Source organism: Crocodylus porosus, unplaced genomic scaffold (genome assembly GCF_001723895.1).
Source record: "Crocodylus porosus isolate Cpor-Errol unplaced genomic scaffold, CroPor_comp1, whole genome shotgun sequence".
Taxonomy (NCBI): domain Eukaryota; kingdom Metazoa; phylum Chordata; order Crocodylia; family Crocodylidae; genus Crocodylus; species Crocodylus porosus.
The window spans coordinates 152,067,889-152,084,919 of NW_017728906.1; the positions used below are offsets into that span (position 1 = coordinate 152,067,889).

The window sequence follows — 17,031 nt, forward strand, 5'->3', positions numbered from 1 at the left end:
ATGTAGCTACATTCAAATATGGATCTAGAACTGGTAAATTGCAAGTGAACAGAGACACCTAATGGATAGCCTGAGCCTGGCACCTAAGCTCTTGCAAAAGGCAGGAATCCAGATATATCCTAATACTTCAGTGGCTCCCACTGTCTGCCTTTAGGAGGGTCTCCTTAACACTTCCATTTCCCTAGAGAGAGTGCCTGGGTGCCTAAATCTGAACTGCTCTTAGGCATTTCCAAAGTCTCTCAATTGCCTCCAGGGGATTCCCAAGTGCCCTTCCAAGTCTCTAGAATTTCCCTTCTGAGGCAAGGATTTTTATGGGTGATATCTTTTAATGTATCAACTGCATAGATGGGATAGAGTTAGCTAGATAAGCTTTTAGGTACCCAATACCCTTCCTCAGGTCTCTGGAGCAGACGTTTAAAAAACTAGGTGAAGAAACCAATACGGCATTTAATGAGAGTACCTGAATTTGGCCTTTAGGATATATTTAGACTGCAGTGTAGCATACCCCACCTACTATTTGAATTTGGCCTTTAGGGTATATCTAGAGTACAGACTGCAGTGTAGAATACCCCACCTACCTTTAAATGAGCTATTTTGGGCATTACTAGAAGCCCTGCCACAGAAGCATGGAAGTTCAATGCAGGTTAGCATAGCCTGAAGAGCAGAGTAAATTAGCATGTGCTGGGCACATCTACAAGTTCAATTAATGTGCATGAATAAACTCCAGAGCATACTGCCCCAGAGTTTATTTGTGCATAATATATGGAGCCCAGTCGGAGCAACCTGGACTGGCAGGGAACCCATGAGGTAGGCCTGCCAGCCCAGGGCTGCTCCAACTGGGCTCCATGTGCTGCAGAGGAGCTAGCTAGAAGATGAGGGTGCTTCAGCATGGGAGTTGCCTGCTGGCTAGCCCTGCACTGAAGCACCCTTGTGCCCCAGCCTCACTGTCAACATGTGCACTGAGGTATATGAAACAATGCTGCTGCACGGTAGTACAGTCAAATCCCTGTTATCCAGCATGAGTGGAAGATGGGGAGTGCCAGGTATCTAAAAATGCCTGTTACCTGAGGAGCACGGGTTTCTGGACAGATGTGGGGGACAGGGGGGAGTGGTGGTGGATGCACACAGTGGCGGCAGCGCAGGGCGGTAGGTGGCAGTCGTGGCAGCAGCTGCACATGAGCTTCCCCCACGTCCAGCCAGCTGCCTGGAAATTCTAGTTAGTAGAGTGTTCCAGATAGTAGAATGCTGAATAACAGGGATTTTACTGTACTTGTGTTTAGCCTGACTATCCTGTAGTGGTATTTATTAGTCTACTGCAAACTAACAGAGTCACATGTGCAGACAGTGACGTTTTACTGGGGAACTAATTAGTCAGCTCTGCAGTAAATATCTCATGTGGATGTGCCCGCTGAGTCCTGTACTGGCACATCAAGATTGCTACCCGCACTAAGCTATTCGATTTAAAGGTAGGTAAGATGTCTCTATGCTAGACTATAGACCCCTTTAAACATACCTAAGCATCTGAATAGTCCCACAGAATTCTATTAGAGAACTGATGTGCATAAAGTAATTTGCTTAAGTAATCTGCTGAAAGAGAAGCCCATCTCCACTTGTAACTAGTTGCAAAAATGAGACCCAAGCCATATTTATTTTGGCAGCATTGCTTTCTAACAAACAGATAAGTAGAGCAGGAAATACTCGTCTCAGCTACTCTCTGGACCTCCTTCCGAAGAGTACTGTTCACCAGCAAAGTTCTCTCTTGTAAGGGCCCTTAAATGTGAATGGGAACTGGATATAAAGCTATTATTTTATATTAAGTTGTTTCACTTTGTAAAAAAAAAAAAAAAAGTAGATGTTCAGGGTACATGTATACTCAGTTATAATAATTAAGATCTAATATTCAAAAGACTACTTTCCAAAGCCTAGCATTTTCCTCCACAGAGAGAACTCTCCAGCACCTTCTCCCATCAATTCACTTCCTGTTGCATAGGAATGAGCAGGGAGCCAAGTGGTCAACACACTTGGGCACTGGTAAACCAAAGAAAGATATTATCACACTGCTACAAAATATCCTTCTTCTCTGGGGGTGCAGAGCACCACCTAGCCAGCTGCAGCCGCTCCTGCCATGCTATACCACACCATGCTGTTCCAGGCAGGTGATGAGCAGCTTCAGATGGAGAGCTCCTGCCTTAGCGCACAGGGCTTTGGCTTCAGCTCCCAGCCACCTTCCCAGGAGCTGAAGCCAGAGCCCTGCGCACTGGGGCAGGAGCTACCTGCCTGCCCAGCGTGGCATGGCAGGGACAAAATCTGACACTGGAGATGGCGGGAGCAGAGCAGCACCTGGCCAGGCTGCAGGCCCCAGCAGGAGTATAACGTGGGCAGCCCCAGGCATGGCTCAGCCCTACACAGAGCACTATGGGGGGCAGCATGGATGGCACTGCCCAGACAAGCTCTGCTGCCCACGCCCTTCCACCCCACTTCTCCCCACACCTGTGGCCAGATCCTGGGCCTTAGTGCCCAGGCAGCCCCCTTTCCACACACGTGCACATGCCATACCCCTCCCCACACACACTCCACACACCCTCAGAGGGCAGGGGCATGTAGGAAGTGGCCTCAGCCCCCAGCCTAAAGCTGTCACTCCCACATGACCCAGTCCCATGACCCCAGCCTTGCCAACCCCTTCCACTCCTGAACACTACATCCCGTCTGCTCACACCCCATAGGGAGTTTTGGCGAGTTGTTGCAGCGGAGGGGGCAGGGGGTGTGCTAACCTGGCCTACAACAGCTCATCAAAACTCCCCACATGGCTCTCGGACTCAACTAATTACCAACCACTGCTATAAAGCCTATAGGTTGGCTGGACTGTTTCCCTTTCTAGTTCTAGTGGACATGTGTTGCCTGCTCTGGGTCTTAGCCCTCCCCACACCTATGCTTTGCTTAATGAAAAATACGATAGAGTAAAAAAACCATTTTTTTTCATTACTAAGTATCAGGAGAAAAAATACTTGTTGACTTTTCACACAAAGAAAGACTAAATATGAATTTTCCAGTCTATAAAGTTCCTTGGCTGAAATGTTACCTCTACTGAATTAAATGGCAAAAGTCATATTGACAGCAGGGTCACAATTTAATCCCTTTTTCTATTATTTTGTCTATTTTAAGATCTATATTCTCATTTCAATCTACAAGACTTTAACCAAAGAGCTAAAGCCCTGTCCCTTTGAGTGCTAACTGTAAACTTTAAATTTTTTATGCACGTTTTTTGTTTATAAAAGGTTCTATAAAATGACACTACATACATACCTGCTGCACACGAATGCCTTGCAAAGCTGCTATTCTACAGGGTGTTGGCTGATTGCCAGTGTTTCCCAATCCAAGCTGGCCATTACCATTGTAACCCCATGCATAGACCTTAAAAGGAAAGATTAAGATTTGAATTAGCTTGCTTTAGGCTTTTTTATTTCTTTAGAAAGAAACAGGAGAAAGAAACAAATCTATTTCAGCATTCCAAATTTGCAATTTTCTACAATGCCACTTCAAAAGAAACCTTCCTTCTTAGCCCCCTTGCAGACAATAAAATAATAACAATGCGGCTCCTTGCAAATGTCAAAAAACCCCAAAACATTGCTTTATTTTAAACTCTGTGCACTTTCATGCCAAGCCCAGCACACACCCAGAAGAGGCAGTGCATTAGTTGGACTCAGCTCACCTGATATCTGTATAGATCAGGCATTTTAGTGGGGCTTTTTTGGTACTTTTATCTAATAACTGATTGAATCAAAAGCCCCAAAAGCCTCAAAAAGCCCCACTTAAATGCCTGAACTATACTGATGCTCTAGAGCCAGGCTGAACGCACTGCTTCTTCCAGTAAAGTGCAGTTTTTCGTTTTTTTTTTTAATGTCTGCAACCAGTCTGCGTGCCCTGCTATGCTGAACCAATAACCCACAGTACTGTTATTCAGTACACCAAGCAACCTTAGATTCTACTTTATTTGGTCATACAGCCTCTCTCTTCTTATTCAAAAGCTATAATCCAAAAATAAGTTCTGGGGAATCTTTGGGGAACATTAGATGATTATCTTTTTTGTAAAAAAAAAAAAATGTTCTAATGCAAACATACCATTTACATGTTACTCACGAATTACATACTTTATCACTTACAATATATTAAAACATTATTTTATGGCAATCAAATATGGATGAAGAAAAACAATTTTGCTCCAGCTGAAAGAGAGTGTTTGGCATTTCAGGATAACTGGAAAGAAGCAAAAAAAAGTGTGAATTACAAATCCAAGTCAATCCTGCATGTGCACATACTTTTTCAGAAGTCTCCTTTTATTGAAATCTGAGAAAAAAACCCCATAGACTTGGGACCAGGTTTCCTGAAAATGGACTTTGATTTACTTTAATGAATAATTCCACATATAGAACATGAATTTGTTTTAAAAGACTTAATTTTACTCAGTTTGAGTATAGTATTTCCTATATGTGTTTATATATGTGGAAGGAAGGCAGGGACAAGCAGGACAATTTCTAAGGAAAATTTTCATAAACAGCACAGATTCAATTACTTGAGGATATCTAGAGTATAGCTAGATAGCTACTGCTTTCTTCAGCAGTTTTAAGTGTTCCAGTGTTTACAGAGATCAATATCAATAATCTGTAGCCAATAATACTGAATACAACATAAATTCAGTCAGAAAAATCAAATTTAAAAGTTTGAGAACATTCTTACCTCTCCATTTTGCACCACAGCCATAGAGCACATCTGACCACAAGCTATATTAATAATTATCTTATTCTGTATGCCGCTGGTAACTCTTCGAGGAATTGGCTGATTAGCTGTTGAACCTGATCCAACCTGTCCAGAATTATTATAGCCCCATGTATATACCTGTTACAGAAGAATCATTAAGAGAGTAATACCCTATAACATACTGCTTTAATCACACTTAAGAATTTACTGCAAATGTTAACAAGTCTATTCTTTAGTAAGTTGCAGAACTACAGCAATTGTGTTTTCTGAAAGCTACGAAGAGTAGACACAAGCAACCCCTACTTAACGTGGTTTCAGTTAGCATTATTTCGTTATAAAATGGATACCTGATTCCACTGAGTACTCAGCCAGTTTTGCTATAGTGCTCAGTGGAATCAGGGAGTTTTGGTGGGCAGGTGGAGAGAAGCAGTGGCGGAGGTGGCAGCAAGTGATGGCAGTGAGTGGGGGGGCAGGCATGAGGGCCCAGGGCAGCATGGCAGGAGCACAGGCCCAGGCTGGCACATGGTGCTGGAGTGGGCAAGGGGATGGGGACAAACAGCAGCAACAGAGGGAAAAAGCATGGGGCCCAAACCAGTGCCTGGGACCAGGGCCAGCAGGGGCCTGCACCCAGAGTGCAGGGTAGGAATGTGGGGCCCGTGTCAGTGTGTGGGACCAGTGTCGGGCCCAGGGCCAGGACCAGTGGGAACCTGCACCCAGAGTGGGGCAGCAGAAACACCAGTGCCCAGGCTGGCAAGTGGGGCCAGAGAGGATGGCAGGCAGACAAGGGAGGTGGGGAGAGGCAACGGCAGTGAGAAGCAGTGAGTGCAGGGGCAGGCATGAGCACAGGACCTACGCCAGTGCCCAGGGCCAGGACTGGCAGAAGCCCAGAGCGGGGCTGCAGGAGCACAGGCCCAGGCTGGCACGTAGGGCTGGAACACTAGCAGGTGGACAGAGGAGTGGGGAGAGGCAGTGGCAGGGTGGGCAGCAACCAATTAATTTCCATTTACATTCATTTCTACAGGGATATGGGTTTTGCTTAGCATTGTTCTGCTGAACGCTCAGTTTTTCTGGAATCAATGAAGAGCGCTAAGCAGGGGTTGCCTGTACATACTCGTTTCACTTCAATTATTTCTGTCACAAAAACTGCAATCCAAACTGACTTAAGTTTTTAATGCTCTGCTTCTAATAATAACAAGAAATCGTACTATAGTATCAAAGCTTTTACTTTCTGCAGGATGTCTTGAATTCTCTGCCTACATAAGTCCTGTATGAATCCATTCATATATTTCAAAAGAATCAAAACAGAATGCCTGACTAGACACAAACGGCAGAATATAATATAATATTTTTCACTTAAATGGGTTTGTATGTTTAAGTACAGGGATCTTCTCACCTTCACAGATTTAATTTATTGTCAAATAGAAGAGTGTGAAGAAATTTTTCACACTATAGTACAGCAGAGGAAGTCACAGGGATTCTAGACAGACTTTCCAATGGATTGGTGTTTCTTTATTAAGATGAAATATGCCACATAATCAATTTCCTGCAGTTGTAAGCGGAGAGGCCTTCATGAATTTCAGGCCTACCCATTATTATTAAACTTTTATATTGAACTAACATATAGGGCTCTGGAAGATAGTACCTTTGTTGCGGTCTATATATGAGATTCCCACAACAACTCATGACAAGCCATATATGAAATATCAACTTCTTCGCGGTTCCACAACAACGTTACTATAACTGGCCAGATTTCAATGGCTGAGACATTCCCCAGTATCCCACAGTCCCCTGCTTTCTACCTCCAAGGGGAAAAAGTAGGGACACTGACTGGGCTCCCTTATGTCCCACCCAGCAGCAAACTGTCAAGGCACCCAGCACACTGCCCCTGCGCAGTCCTGCTGATCAGCTGGTTGATAGGAGTGGGCAAGAGATGGCAAGGTGTGGCTTTTTTCCAGTCTCAGGCACTGCCCAACTGGGTCTTAGACTGCCTGTAAGCTGTCTGCAGCTGAGGATTGGGAAGCATCCACCACATTGCATCAGGAGCTTTAAAGGATGCCCAAACAGGCAGAACCAAGGAACTCCTTGATCTCCTTGATCAGCTATTGCCATGGCAGTAAAGAGCTGATGGAGAATGCCTATCAGTGAGTCTGTACTGATCACTGATAGGTTCTGCTGGAGTAGAGAGCGTTAAGGAGCAGTCCCCTATTCATAGGGGAAGGAAGGCCGAAGCTAATGGGGCTCAGCCCCACCCAAATGCAGGGCAGTGGGTAGGGCCACAGGGCAGCCTAGCTGCGGGGTTTGGGCGGCTGTAGCAGGAGTGAGGAGGGGCGCATACACAGTGAGGATCACAGTCCAGTGCGGGGATCACTGGCTGCCCAGCATGGCAGGCAAGTATCAGTCAATTCTGTGAAGGGGAAGGGGCTGGAGGGAGGGGCAGAACTAGGCCCCCGCAGTGAGGGAGGGAGTGGGGCAGGGGCACATGGGGCCCTGGCTAGGCCAGGTGGTGGGACTATCAGAGCCCAAGCAGCTCATCCATGGGCATGAGGGGCCTCCCATGCTGTGTGCACACTGGCAGAGACACATGCCTCTTGATGTATGCTTGGGTTGGAGATGGTTGCCACTGTGTGTTAGGCTTTGTGCACCACTGCATCTGCCCTAGGAGTGGTGCAATGCCACATGCCTGCTGCCACCGGTCTGTCCCATGCTCTTGCCCACCTGGCAGTGGAACACACATGATCTCGTGCCGCTCCAGAGGCACAAAGCCCAGTGCACAGTCGCAGCCGCCTCTGCTGCATGCACAAATCGGGGCATGTGGCCCTGGAGCCTCTACCAGGGTGTGCACAGTGGCGGGAGCCCCTGGATGAGTCACCTGAGCTCCGATTTTCCCCACCACCCAGCTTGGCCAGGGCCACATTCACCCCAGCTCCTGTCCCTGTACAACTCCCTTCCTTACCACAGGGGCCTTGATCTGCCCCCCGCAGCCCTTTCCCCTTTCCTTCCCCCACAGACTTACCTGCTCAGCCCCTCCAAATAATTTTTTCTCTCTCCACCAATGCCCCTATTGCTCCCTGACTGGAAAAAGTGCCTTTGTGAAAACACTGCTGTCCTTCAGCTAGAGGACTGAGCACATGTGCCCTTCTCCCCTCCCCCCCCCAATAGCTTTCCATTTTTTGTAGTGCTACAAACTTTTGAATACATTTTTAAACTTTATTTACATTTTTATACATCTTGTATAAAATGTATAAATCCTCTTTATACATTTCTGTTAAGCATTCTCACCTCACCATCAGACGTTAACACCATAGAATGATGAGAGCCACAGGTGACTTCAATTACTTTCTTGTTAACCAAATTAGTAGAGACTTGACAGGGGACCAATCCATGATTTGTTGTGCCATTGCCCAGCTGACTATAAGCATTATGACCCCAGCTGTACACTTCTCCTTCTATAATGAAAATGTGAAAAGCAGCTATAAAACATTTATTTACCAATGACCATGTTCCACAAAGTGACAGAAAATGAAATCCAATTAAATTATGGTACACAAAAATCATAGCTAAATGTTTACACATGTCCATCTTAACTACTAGTACCAGGATTAGCCCATCCTAAAGGGAAAACTATGAAGCTGTCCATGGTGGCAGAATTGGAGAGGCAGTGGCTTCTGGTTAGTTGGTGCAGTTAACTATATAAATGTAAAGAAGAAATGGTAATTTTTTGTCCAACGCAGTAAAATAGATAAAGTTGGCCCATACTAGTCCTATGTATAATGCTATTATTTTGCCAGCGTTCATCAAATATCCAAAAAGTAATATCATGAGAATGAAATTAAAAGAAAGCAATAAAAGCTAGTGTCATCTAGAAGAGAGACTAATGAAATGGGAAGCATTCAAGTGGAGAGAAGTCAATGGTGGAGATGGGGGGAGGGTGAGAGGAGTGAAGATGCTCTAGGAGAGCAGAAGCAGAGCAGCACAAACTGACAATCTGTCCTGCTGGGTGCCAGAGCCAGGAGACTTTTCCTTTCCCTCATGGGGAGAGTGAGCAGAGCACTGTGGGATGCCGGAGGACCCTGTGGCACTCTGCAGAGCATGAATGTGCAACAAGAAGCAAAGCACTTCTAAATAGAACCTCATTCCAACAGATACTCTTGGAGTGCTTTGCCTGTTTCTGGAGAGCTTCAAAGGGCATCAGAAGGAATGGGAATTCAGACACAGGAGGGGAGTTGCGGTTCAGACATAGCCTTCAGCTCAACATTTCTTATTGGCTAGCTCTAGATGGTCCAGGAGCTTAGCCTGAATTTTGAATTCTATTCTGAATGCCAGACACCTAAAATGTAGACACTTCCTTCATTGGATCTTGCCCTATATGATACAGTTGGTTATGGAAGTAAGCAACTGGACTTAATGGTGCAAAAAGTCACTTCTTATTCTAGTTTCTAACTCAGGTCTTTCACACTGAATGAGGACAAGTGAAGTGGACATTAGGGATGCACCAATATATCAGTTGGCTATCAGACTGGCACTGATAAGAGGAAAAAACATGTTATAGGCTATCAGCTTTTTTTGGTTGTTGTAGCTGATAATTATGGCTGCATGCTCCAGGCACCCTGGTAAGTGTAGTCTGGTCCCCATGCCCCACCACCAACCTGAGCCCACAGCAGATTACAGGTCCCAAAGGAAGGAGGAGAAGGTGCCAGGGAGCAGTCACAGGGTACTGTGCTCATCAACAAAGGGACCATTACTAGCTTCCGCTGCTGCTGCCATGGCAACACTGCATGTACACCGGGGCTGCTGCAGAGATGTTGGGCTGTGCGCAGATGGGGTAAGGCACTATGTGAGGGACTTTCCACTCCACCAGGCACCTTTGCAAAAGTGGCTTCTCCCCAGTGACTATGGGAGCTCGGCTGTGCAGGGCCCACCAGCACTGAGGCAGCAGGGTGCTTTGGGGCTCCAAATACACCTAGCACCACTGTCCATGTGAAGGTCTGCCCTGCCTACCCGAGACAGGAGCATGCATGGGGAGCGGGGCTGCAGGTAGCAGCTGTGGGCGAGGGGGCAACATGCATGGGAATAAGGTGGTCACCGTCTTCCTCATCAAGGGCAGGAGCAGGCAGGAGGTGAGTGCATGTGTTACAAATGCAAAACAAACAAAAAGAGGTTATTGCCAGTAATTTAAAATGCCTTGCACTCTTACTAAATATCAGTTATCAGATCAGCAGCGGCTGATATGTTTTTTTAATTGGTCAGCTATTGGTATTGGCCAAGAAAAACTTTATCGGTGCACTCCTAGTGGACATATTTTAAATCTATAACATTCACATCATATATTACCTGCAGTAGCAAGAACAACATGTGGACCACTTCCATAGCTCAGGCAGGCTATCCTTTTGCCACATAAAGCATCTAATCTCCGAGGTTCAATAGTACTTTGAATATCACCAGTTCCCAAACATCCACTGCTGTTTGTGCCAAGACCAAAAACCTATTATTTTGAACGTAGCAAGTTATTATTTATTACAATAACATTAGTTTAAATAAAACAAAGGAACCAGTCCTCAAGAGACATATTACTTCTTAAATAAATAACCTGTTACTTCTCCTTTGTCCATTATCATAATTCTGGCCTTCATAAGAATCTTCACTGAATTAATAGCGGATCAAATATGTATCATATAATAACCCACTAACAGGGCCATCCCTAGTGGTGGGCAAATCAGGGCAACTGCCCTGGGCCTTGTGCTTTGGTGGGAACCCGCGGAGCTGAGGAGAGCAGCCACAGCAACTCCACACTGCTGCCGGCTTCACATTTGGCTGCTTGGCAGTCCTCACCGAATCTGCCGCCGGCTTTCTTGCATCCTGGGGCTGGGACCTGCACAGGCTGATTTGCCCAGGGCCCTGCTCAGATAGTCTCTGCCAACTAATACACACTTTTTGATAAATACCTCATTATTTTCAGTTGTATATAGCACTTCATTACCAGCACTGCCAAACACACAGGCTTGACGAATTAATTTCAGTTCTTCTTGAGAGCAGAGAGAAAAAATTGGCCATTTCCCAACATCCAGCATCTTCAGGGCTGACAAAAAAGTGCTTTGTGTCACCTGATAAATTAAAAGGAAGGAATCTGTTCAATATTGTACAGCAAAAAAGTTAAATCAAGAGAAAAAGATATTACCTGCTTTGTCAATCATAAACCACTATTTTATTTTAAGAATAACATTTGAAAAACAGTGATTTAAAAAGATAACAAGAGCTAACATTAAAACCATACCATGATACAAAAAGAAAGACTTAAAAAAAATTACAGAATAGTAGCTACTTTTGTCTCCAGTATTTGAAATATACTTTAAGGGAAATTTAACTTCCTTCCAAACTGGGACAACTATCACTTTTAGAGACCTAGCTAAGTTTAGCGTTATGTTTGTGGGTTTAAACATCATAAAGAAACCGTACTGAGGGAGCAGGACTGAACCATCCCAATGTGCAGGAAAACTAGAAAGTATGGCAGAAGACCAGGTTGGCTTAGTGGGGAACTCTTCATTAAGCCAAAACACAAAATGGAGGCTTGTAAGAAGTGGAAACTTGGACAAACAACTAAGGAGGAGTATTACTTAGGCATGCAGAGATGAAATCAGGAAGGCCAAAACAGAATTTAAGTTGCAGCTAGCAAGGGATGTGAAGGATAACAAGAAAGGTTTCTACAAGTATGTCAGCAACAAGAGGAGGATCAGGGAAACTGTGAGTCCTTTACAGGGCTGTGCGAATCAGCACAGTTTTGTTTTGACTTCCATTTCACCAGGACAGTGTTTTGTTTAGAGTTTTGTTTCATTTCGAAACCGCTGTTCCATTTCATTTCACTGAAACTGTTTTGACGTTTGGCCCATAGGCTATAATGAGGAAGTACGAAACTGCCTATAACTTTGTCAGTTTTTGCCTGATTCAGATGAAACTTGCAGGGATGGTAGCCCCTTCTGAGGTCATGAAGTCTGCCAAGTTTCAAGGAGACGGGTCCAGGGGTTTCTGGGAAATTGCACCTCAGACTGCTAACAAGCAAAACTCGTGACGCGGGCGGCAGAAAGTAGGCCAGTTCAAACAATGCTACCTTTTATGCTGTTTTTCCATCCCTCCCCCAGAGCACTGGGATTGGAAGGGACCTTAGGGAAGGATGGCCAGCTACACAGTCAATATGGGAGTAGTCCTTCCCCCTTCTTCTCCCTCCCTTTCCTTACTTTCTGTTTCTCTGCAAGCAAGCCCAGCTTGAGCTTCAAAACTTGAAACATTTTGAAACTTTCAAAATGTTTTGCCTGGCCTCATTTCAATTTCACCATTTTGAGCTTGAAACGAGTTGAAATAGCATTGAAACGAAACAGCCGGTGAAATCTCACACAGCCCTAGTCCTTTACTGAATGGGAGAGACAACCTAGTGACAGAGGATGCAGAAAAAGCTGAAGTACTCAGTGTCTTTTTCACCTCAGTCTTCACAGGCAAGGTCTGCTCCCAGACTACTGCACCTGGCCATGCAGTTTGGTGAGGAGGTGAAAAGCCAACTGTGACAAAAGAGCAAAGTCCATGGGGTCGGATAGGATACACCCAAAGGTGCTGAGGGTGTGGGTTCATACGATTGCAGAACTGCTGACCATCATCTTTGAAAACTCATGTCGGTCAGGAGAGATCCCAGATGATTGGAAAAGGGCAAACATAGTGCCCATCTTTAAGAAAGAGAAGAAAGAGGATCCAGGGAACAGACCAGTCAGCCTCACCCCAGTCCCCAGAAAAATCATAGAGTAGGTCTTCAAGGAATGAATTTCTAAGCACTTGGAGGAAAAAAAGGTGATTAGGAACAGTTGGCATGAATTCACCAAAGGTAAGTCATGCCTGACCAACCTAATTGCCTTCTGTCATGAAATGACTGACTTTGTGGATGCAGGGAGACCAGCAGATGTGATATACCTTGACTTTAACAAGGTTTTTGATACCGTCTCCCACAGCACTCTTGCAAACAAGCTAAGGAAGTACAGATTGGATAAATGGACTCTAAGGTGGATGGAAAACTGGCTGGAGCATCGGGCTCACAGGGTAGTAGTCAATGGCCTGAAGTCTAATTGGCAGCCAGTATCAAGTTGAATGTCCCAGGGGATGGTTCTGGGGCTGGTTTTATTCAATATTTTCATCAATGACCTGGAAGATGGGATGGAGTGCACCCCCAGCAGATGGCACCAAGCTGGGAGGAGTAGTAGATGTACTGCAGGCTAGGCCTAGGATTCAGAGTGACCTATACAAATTGGAGGACTGCACCAAAATAAATCTCATGAGATTCAATAAGGACAAGTTTAAAAGTCCTGCACTTAGGACAAAACAATTCCATGCACCAGTACAGACTGAGGACTGACTGGCTAAGCATCAGCTCCACAGAAAATGAGGTTACAGTGGACAATAAGCTAAATTTGAGCCAACAGTGTACCTTTGTTACCAAGAAGGTTAACGGCATACTGGGCTGAATTAGCAGGACTACTGCCAGCAAATCAAGGAAAGTGATTCTTCCTCCCTGTTCGGCAGTGGTGAGGTCACATCTGGAGTACAGTCTTGGGCCCCCCACTACAGAAAGGATGTTGATAAATTGGAGAGAGTCCAGAGGAGAGCAATGAAAAAGGTTAGGGGGCACAGGCACATGACTTCTAAGGAGAGGCTGAGGGAACTGGGCGTACTTAATCTAGAGATGGGAAGACTGAGTGGGGATTTAACAACAGCCTTCAACTACCTGAAGTGTTCCTACAAAGAGGATGGAGCTAGACTATTCTCAGTGGTGGCAGATGACAGAACAAGGAGCAATGGTCTCAAGTTGCAGGAAGGCAAGTTTAGGTTAGATATTATAAAAACCTCTTACTAGGGATGATCTAGCTGGGGATAGTCCTGCTCTGAGCAGGAGGTTGGACTAGATGACCTCCTGAGGCCCCTTTCAACCCTAATTTTCTGAGTTTATGATTCCATGTCTAACTTTTAGGTACCCAGCTCTAGGAGTGGAATGCACAAGCACAAGATATGTTCCTAAAGAGAGAGTTAGGTACCTAGGAAAGAGATTCCTGACAAGAAACATAATGCCAGTAAATAAGCAATTGCGGCTTTGGCGTCTACCCAGAGGCCCAAGATATGGACCCAAATCAGAGTTGGATTCATAGCCTGAAACTCCCTCCTGCACACAGAGACTTAACTCATCATTTCAGACATGGAGTACTGGCAAACTTTAGGTCCAACAGTGACAGCATAGTAGTTAAAGCACTTCCCCAGAAATTGTGAGACCTTGGTTCTATGCCCTCCTCAGCCTGAAAGGTTTTAAAACCACATCTCTCATCTCCCAGAAATGCATTCTAACTACTAAGCTATAGGATAGGATACCTGGGTTATACACTCCATGCCTTCTGTTGAAGCTGTGCCACTGTGCAGCAAAGAATGCAATATTCATGAGGCCAGAAGAAGAACAAGCAAAAGGGAGAAGGGATGTGCAGTGAAGGGAGGAAGTAGGGGGAAGCTCTAAACACTGGCCTACAGAGTCATATCCCCTCTTGTCCTCTAATCACAATAAATTTTGCATCCCTTCCTACCAACTGACACAGCCTCAACAGGAAAAGTGGAGAGCGCTCCCAGACACTATAACCTATAGCTTGGTAAAAATGCAACAACTTATAGCATAGACCATTCGTAGGGCGGCACAGAGGGGCACATGCTTGCCCTCCCCACCCTGAGATTGGGCCTCGTCAGCCAGGGAGTGGGGGCACTGAGGGAAGCCCCGGCAGCACTTCCAGTTTTGCTGCTGGCACTTCCAGTGTCAGTGATTGGCTGCTGGGGAACCTCCCACTTGGCGATCGGCTGCTGGAGGACCTGCCTCATCAGCCACTGGTGCCTCCCCCAGACTCAGGAGGTACCAGTCACCCATGACCTATAAAAAAAAAATCACTGTAACAGAGGGCAAAGTTTGAACAATTATCAAGGTTGCGCTCTGCTATGATGGGGAGAGCCTGGTTTCCAAGTAATGCCTATAAATGGCAACAAGCAGTTCTTTTATTTCAAATCATAAGCAAAGACATCACTGCAATACTATAATAACCATAATCTAGATAATTTGTGTCAAACAATAAATCTTGGGTAATATTCTAGTTTCACTGATGTCAGTGATAAACTTCCATTGACTTTACTGAGAACTAAGATTTCACTGTTGTTTATTTTAAATTACGTGAAGAAGAGAATTTGAACAGATTTCTGCTTGCAATAAATTGCTGAGAAAAATCAAACAAAAATGGTTAAGAAGCACAAATACTTCAAAATGATCAATCCAAAGAGCAGTCAGCCCTCTCTTTTGGGTACATAGAATAAAAAAGGGATTAAAACTTTTTTTATAAGACACATATATTACTAAATATTTTTCGTTTATCAAATCCATTTATCATATGAGCAGTTATTCCAAGTCTACTTATGTAACTCCCACATTATATATTAATTTTTATATATAGCATCTCATAGTAAATAAAAACTAGAAAGCCTTCACAAGTCTAACCTAGAACATTGTTGCACTTGACAAATATCCACATCTTTTTTCCACGGCTGAAATAACAAAGGCTTTATTCTCTTCCTCCTTTCTTACATTAAATCATATCTGTTTCAATAACGTTTCAGGTCTCAAACTTCACAATGTATAATCTTTGTGAACACATTTATCACTTAAAATATTTACACTTTAATATGAAGGATTAAGGAAAACATTTTCCCATTTAGCCCAAGCTAATGATCTTATGAAAAATTTGCAGTTAAAAGAAGCCACCCCCAAAGAAATAAAAAAAATAAAACCCCCTTCCCCTTGCTGTTCTGAAAAAAAACTAATCAAGATAGTATCTGACTGTCAAGCAAACTTCTTGCTGCTTTGCCTATCATCAGTGATATAACAAAAAGATTATAGAATCCAAATTTACAATCCCATGTTTCATAACAAGACATCTTGCTCTTCAAATTTAACTCAAATCTACAGTGAAGATAACTACCCTATATAACAAAGCCTAATGTGTATCTATTAAATCTCTTCACTGAACTCGAAAAGAGATGTCTGTATGAAAAAAAAATGAAGGCTCAGGCCCATGTTTAAAATCTAGTAACAAATAAAATTTTACACAGGACAAATGTATGTAGCTTTTTTGAATAACAGTCATTAAAGCATTACTACCTCATTCCAAGCAGTCAATAGATTACTAAACTGTGCAGTTACAAAGTGCTATTTTTCATACCTCTGATTAACATAAATCATATGAAGAAAATTCCATTTTCTAGGGCTTGGAAATAAGTTATTTTCTGGATCAGCAGGATGTTGGTTTTTGACCACTTACTGCCAACTTAGTGTAATTTAATACTAAGACATGATTTTAACTAGTCACTTATGCAGCCTGTACATTTTGGTTCCTGAAATTCCTACCAAGTTGACAATGAAGAAAAAGGAAGGACGTCCAGAGCTATTCCATTTTGTCCTCTGTTAGCAAAATTTTTCCAAGGTAGAACATTATGCAATACACTGTATGTTATGGAAAAATGGTAAGAACTAAGGGCAAAGAAAAATCTTATTTATTTTTCCATGCACCATAACTATAAACATTAAATAAACAATACCTCATATAAATACCCTTTGTCAGGCTGAGGAAGTATTTGCAGTTGGTGTGTGTTCTTCCTGGATAGAATAAACAGTAAAGCCAGAGGCTGGTATGCATGCAAGAAAGCCAGTCGGTGAAGATGTAAACTGAGGAGTCGATGGGTGAGACAGGCTTGGGGGACGTGGTAGGGAAAGCAAATGAATGTAGCTGGTAAAGAGTGGAGAGCTACCTAGGGAGTCAGACGTTAGGCAAGTTATAATGGTGTCATAAATCCAATGTTTATATTTAGTCCATGATTTTGTTGTATCCAGGAGGAACACACACCAACCGCAGATGATTCCTCAGCCTGACAAAGGGTATCTATACCTGAAAGCTTGCTAAGAAGAATTTTTCCAACTATTTGAGTTAATCTAATAAAAGATATCAGATTTACTCAAAGAACCTTGTCTGCCAAGGTTAGCTATAGGCAGACAAGGTATTTTGGGGAATCTGATACATTTTATTAGACCAAGTTAAATAGCTGGAAATAAATATTTTAGGTTAGCTATATGCTTTTCAGTACACTGCCGTTCCTGTTTGATGTATTCATAAGCTATTTAAAGCATGTACATAGACACAGAAAAGATAGCTATATACTAAATTATTTCTT

At 43.8% G+C, this 17,031-nt stretch overlaps 1 protein-coding gene across 2 annotated transcripts in view; it reads right to left on the reverse strand.

Moving 5' to 3' along the window:
• The window catches only part of RCBTB2 (RCC1 and BTB domain containing protein 2), a 68,660-nt gene that overhangs the window by 36,816 nt on the left and 14,813 nt on the right, over nt 1-17,031 (reverse strand). For both annotated transcript variants that reach the window (XR_002100024.1, XM_019529941.1), the window contains exons 3-7: nt 10,698-10,856; nt 10,087-10,237; nt 8,035-8,201; nt 4,735-4,893; nt 3,304-3,411 (exon numbers count right to left, since the gene is read on the reverse strand). Coding sequence is in view for 1 of the 2 variants with exons in the window: in XM_019529941.1 (XP_019385486.1) it covers nt 3,304-3,411; nt 4,735-4,893; nt 8,035-8,201; nt 10,087-10,237; nt 10,698-10,856 (744 nt within the window). In the remaining variant the exon portion in view is untranslated. The remainder of the gene's footprint in view (nt 1-3,303; nt 3,412-4,734; nt 4,894-8,034; nt 8,202-10,086; nt 10,238-10,697; nt 10,857-17,031) is intronic.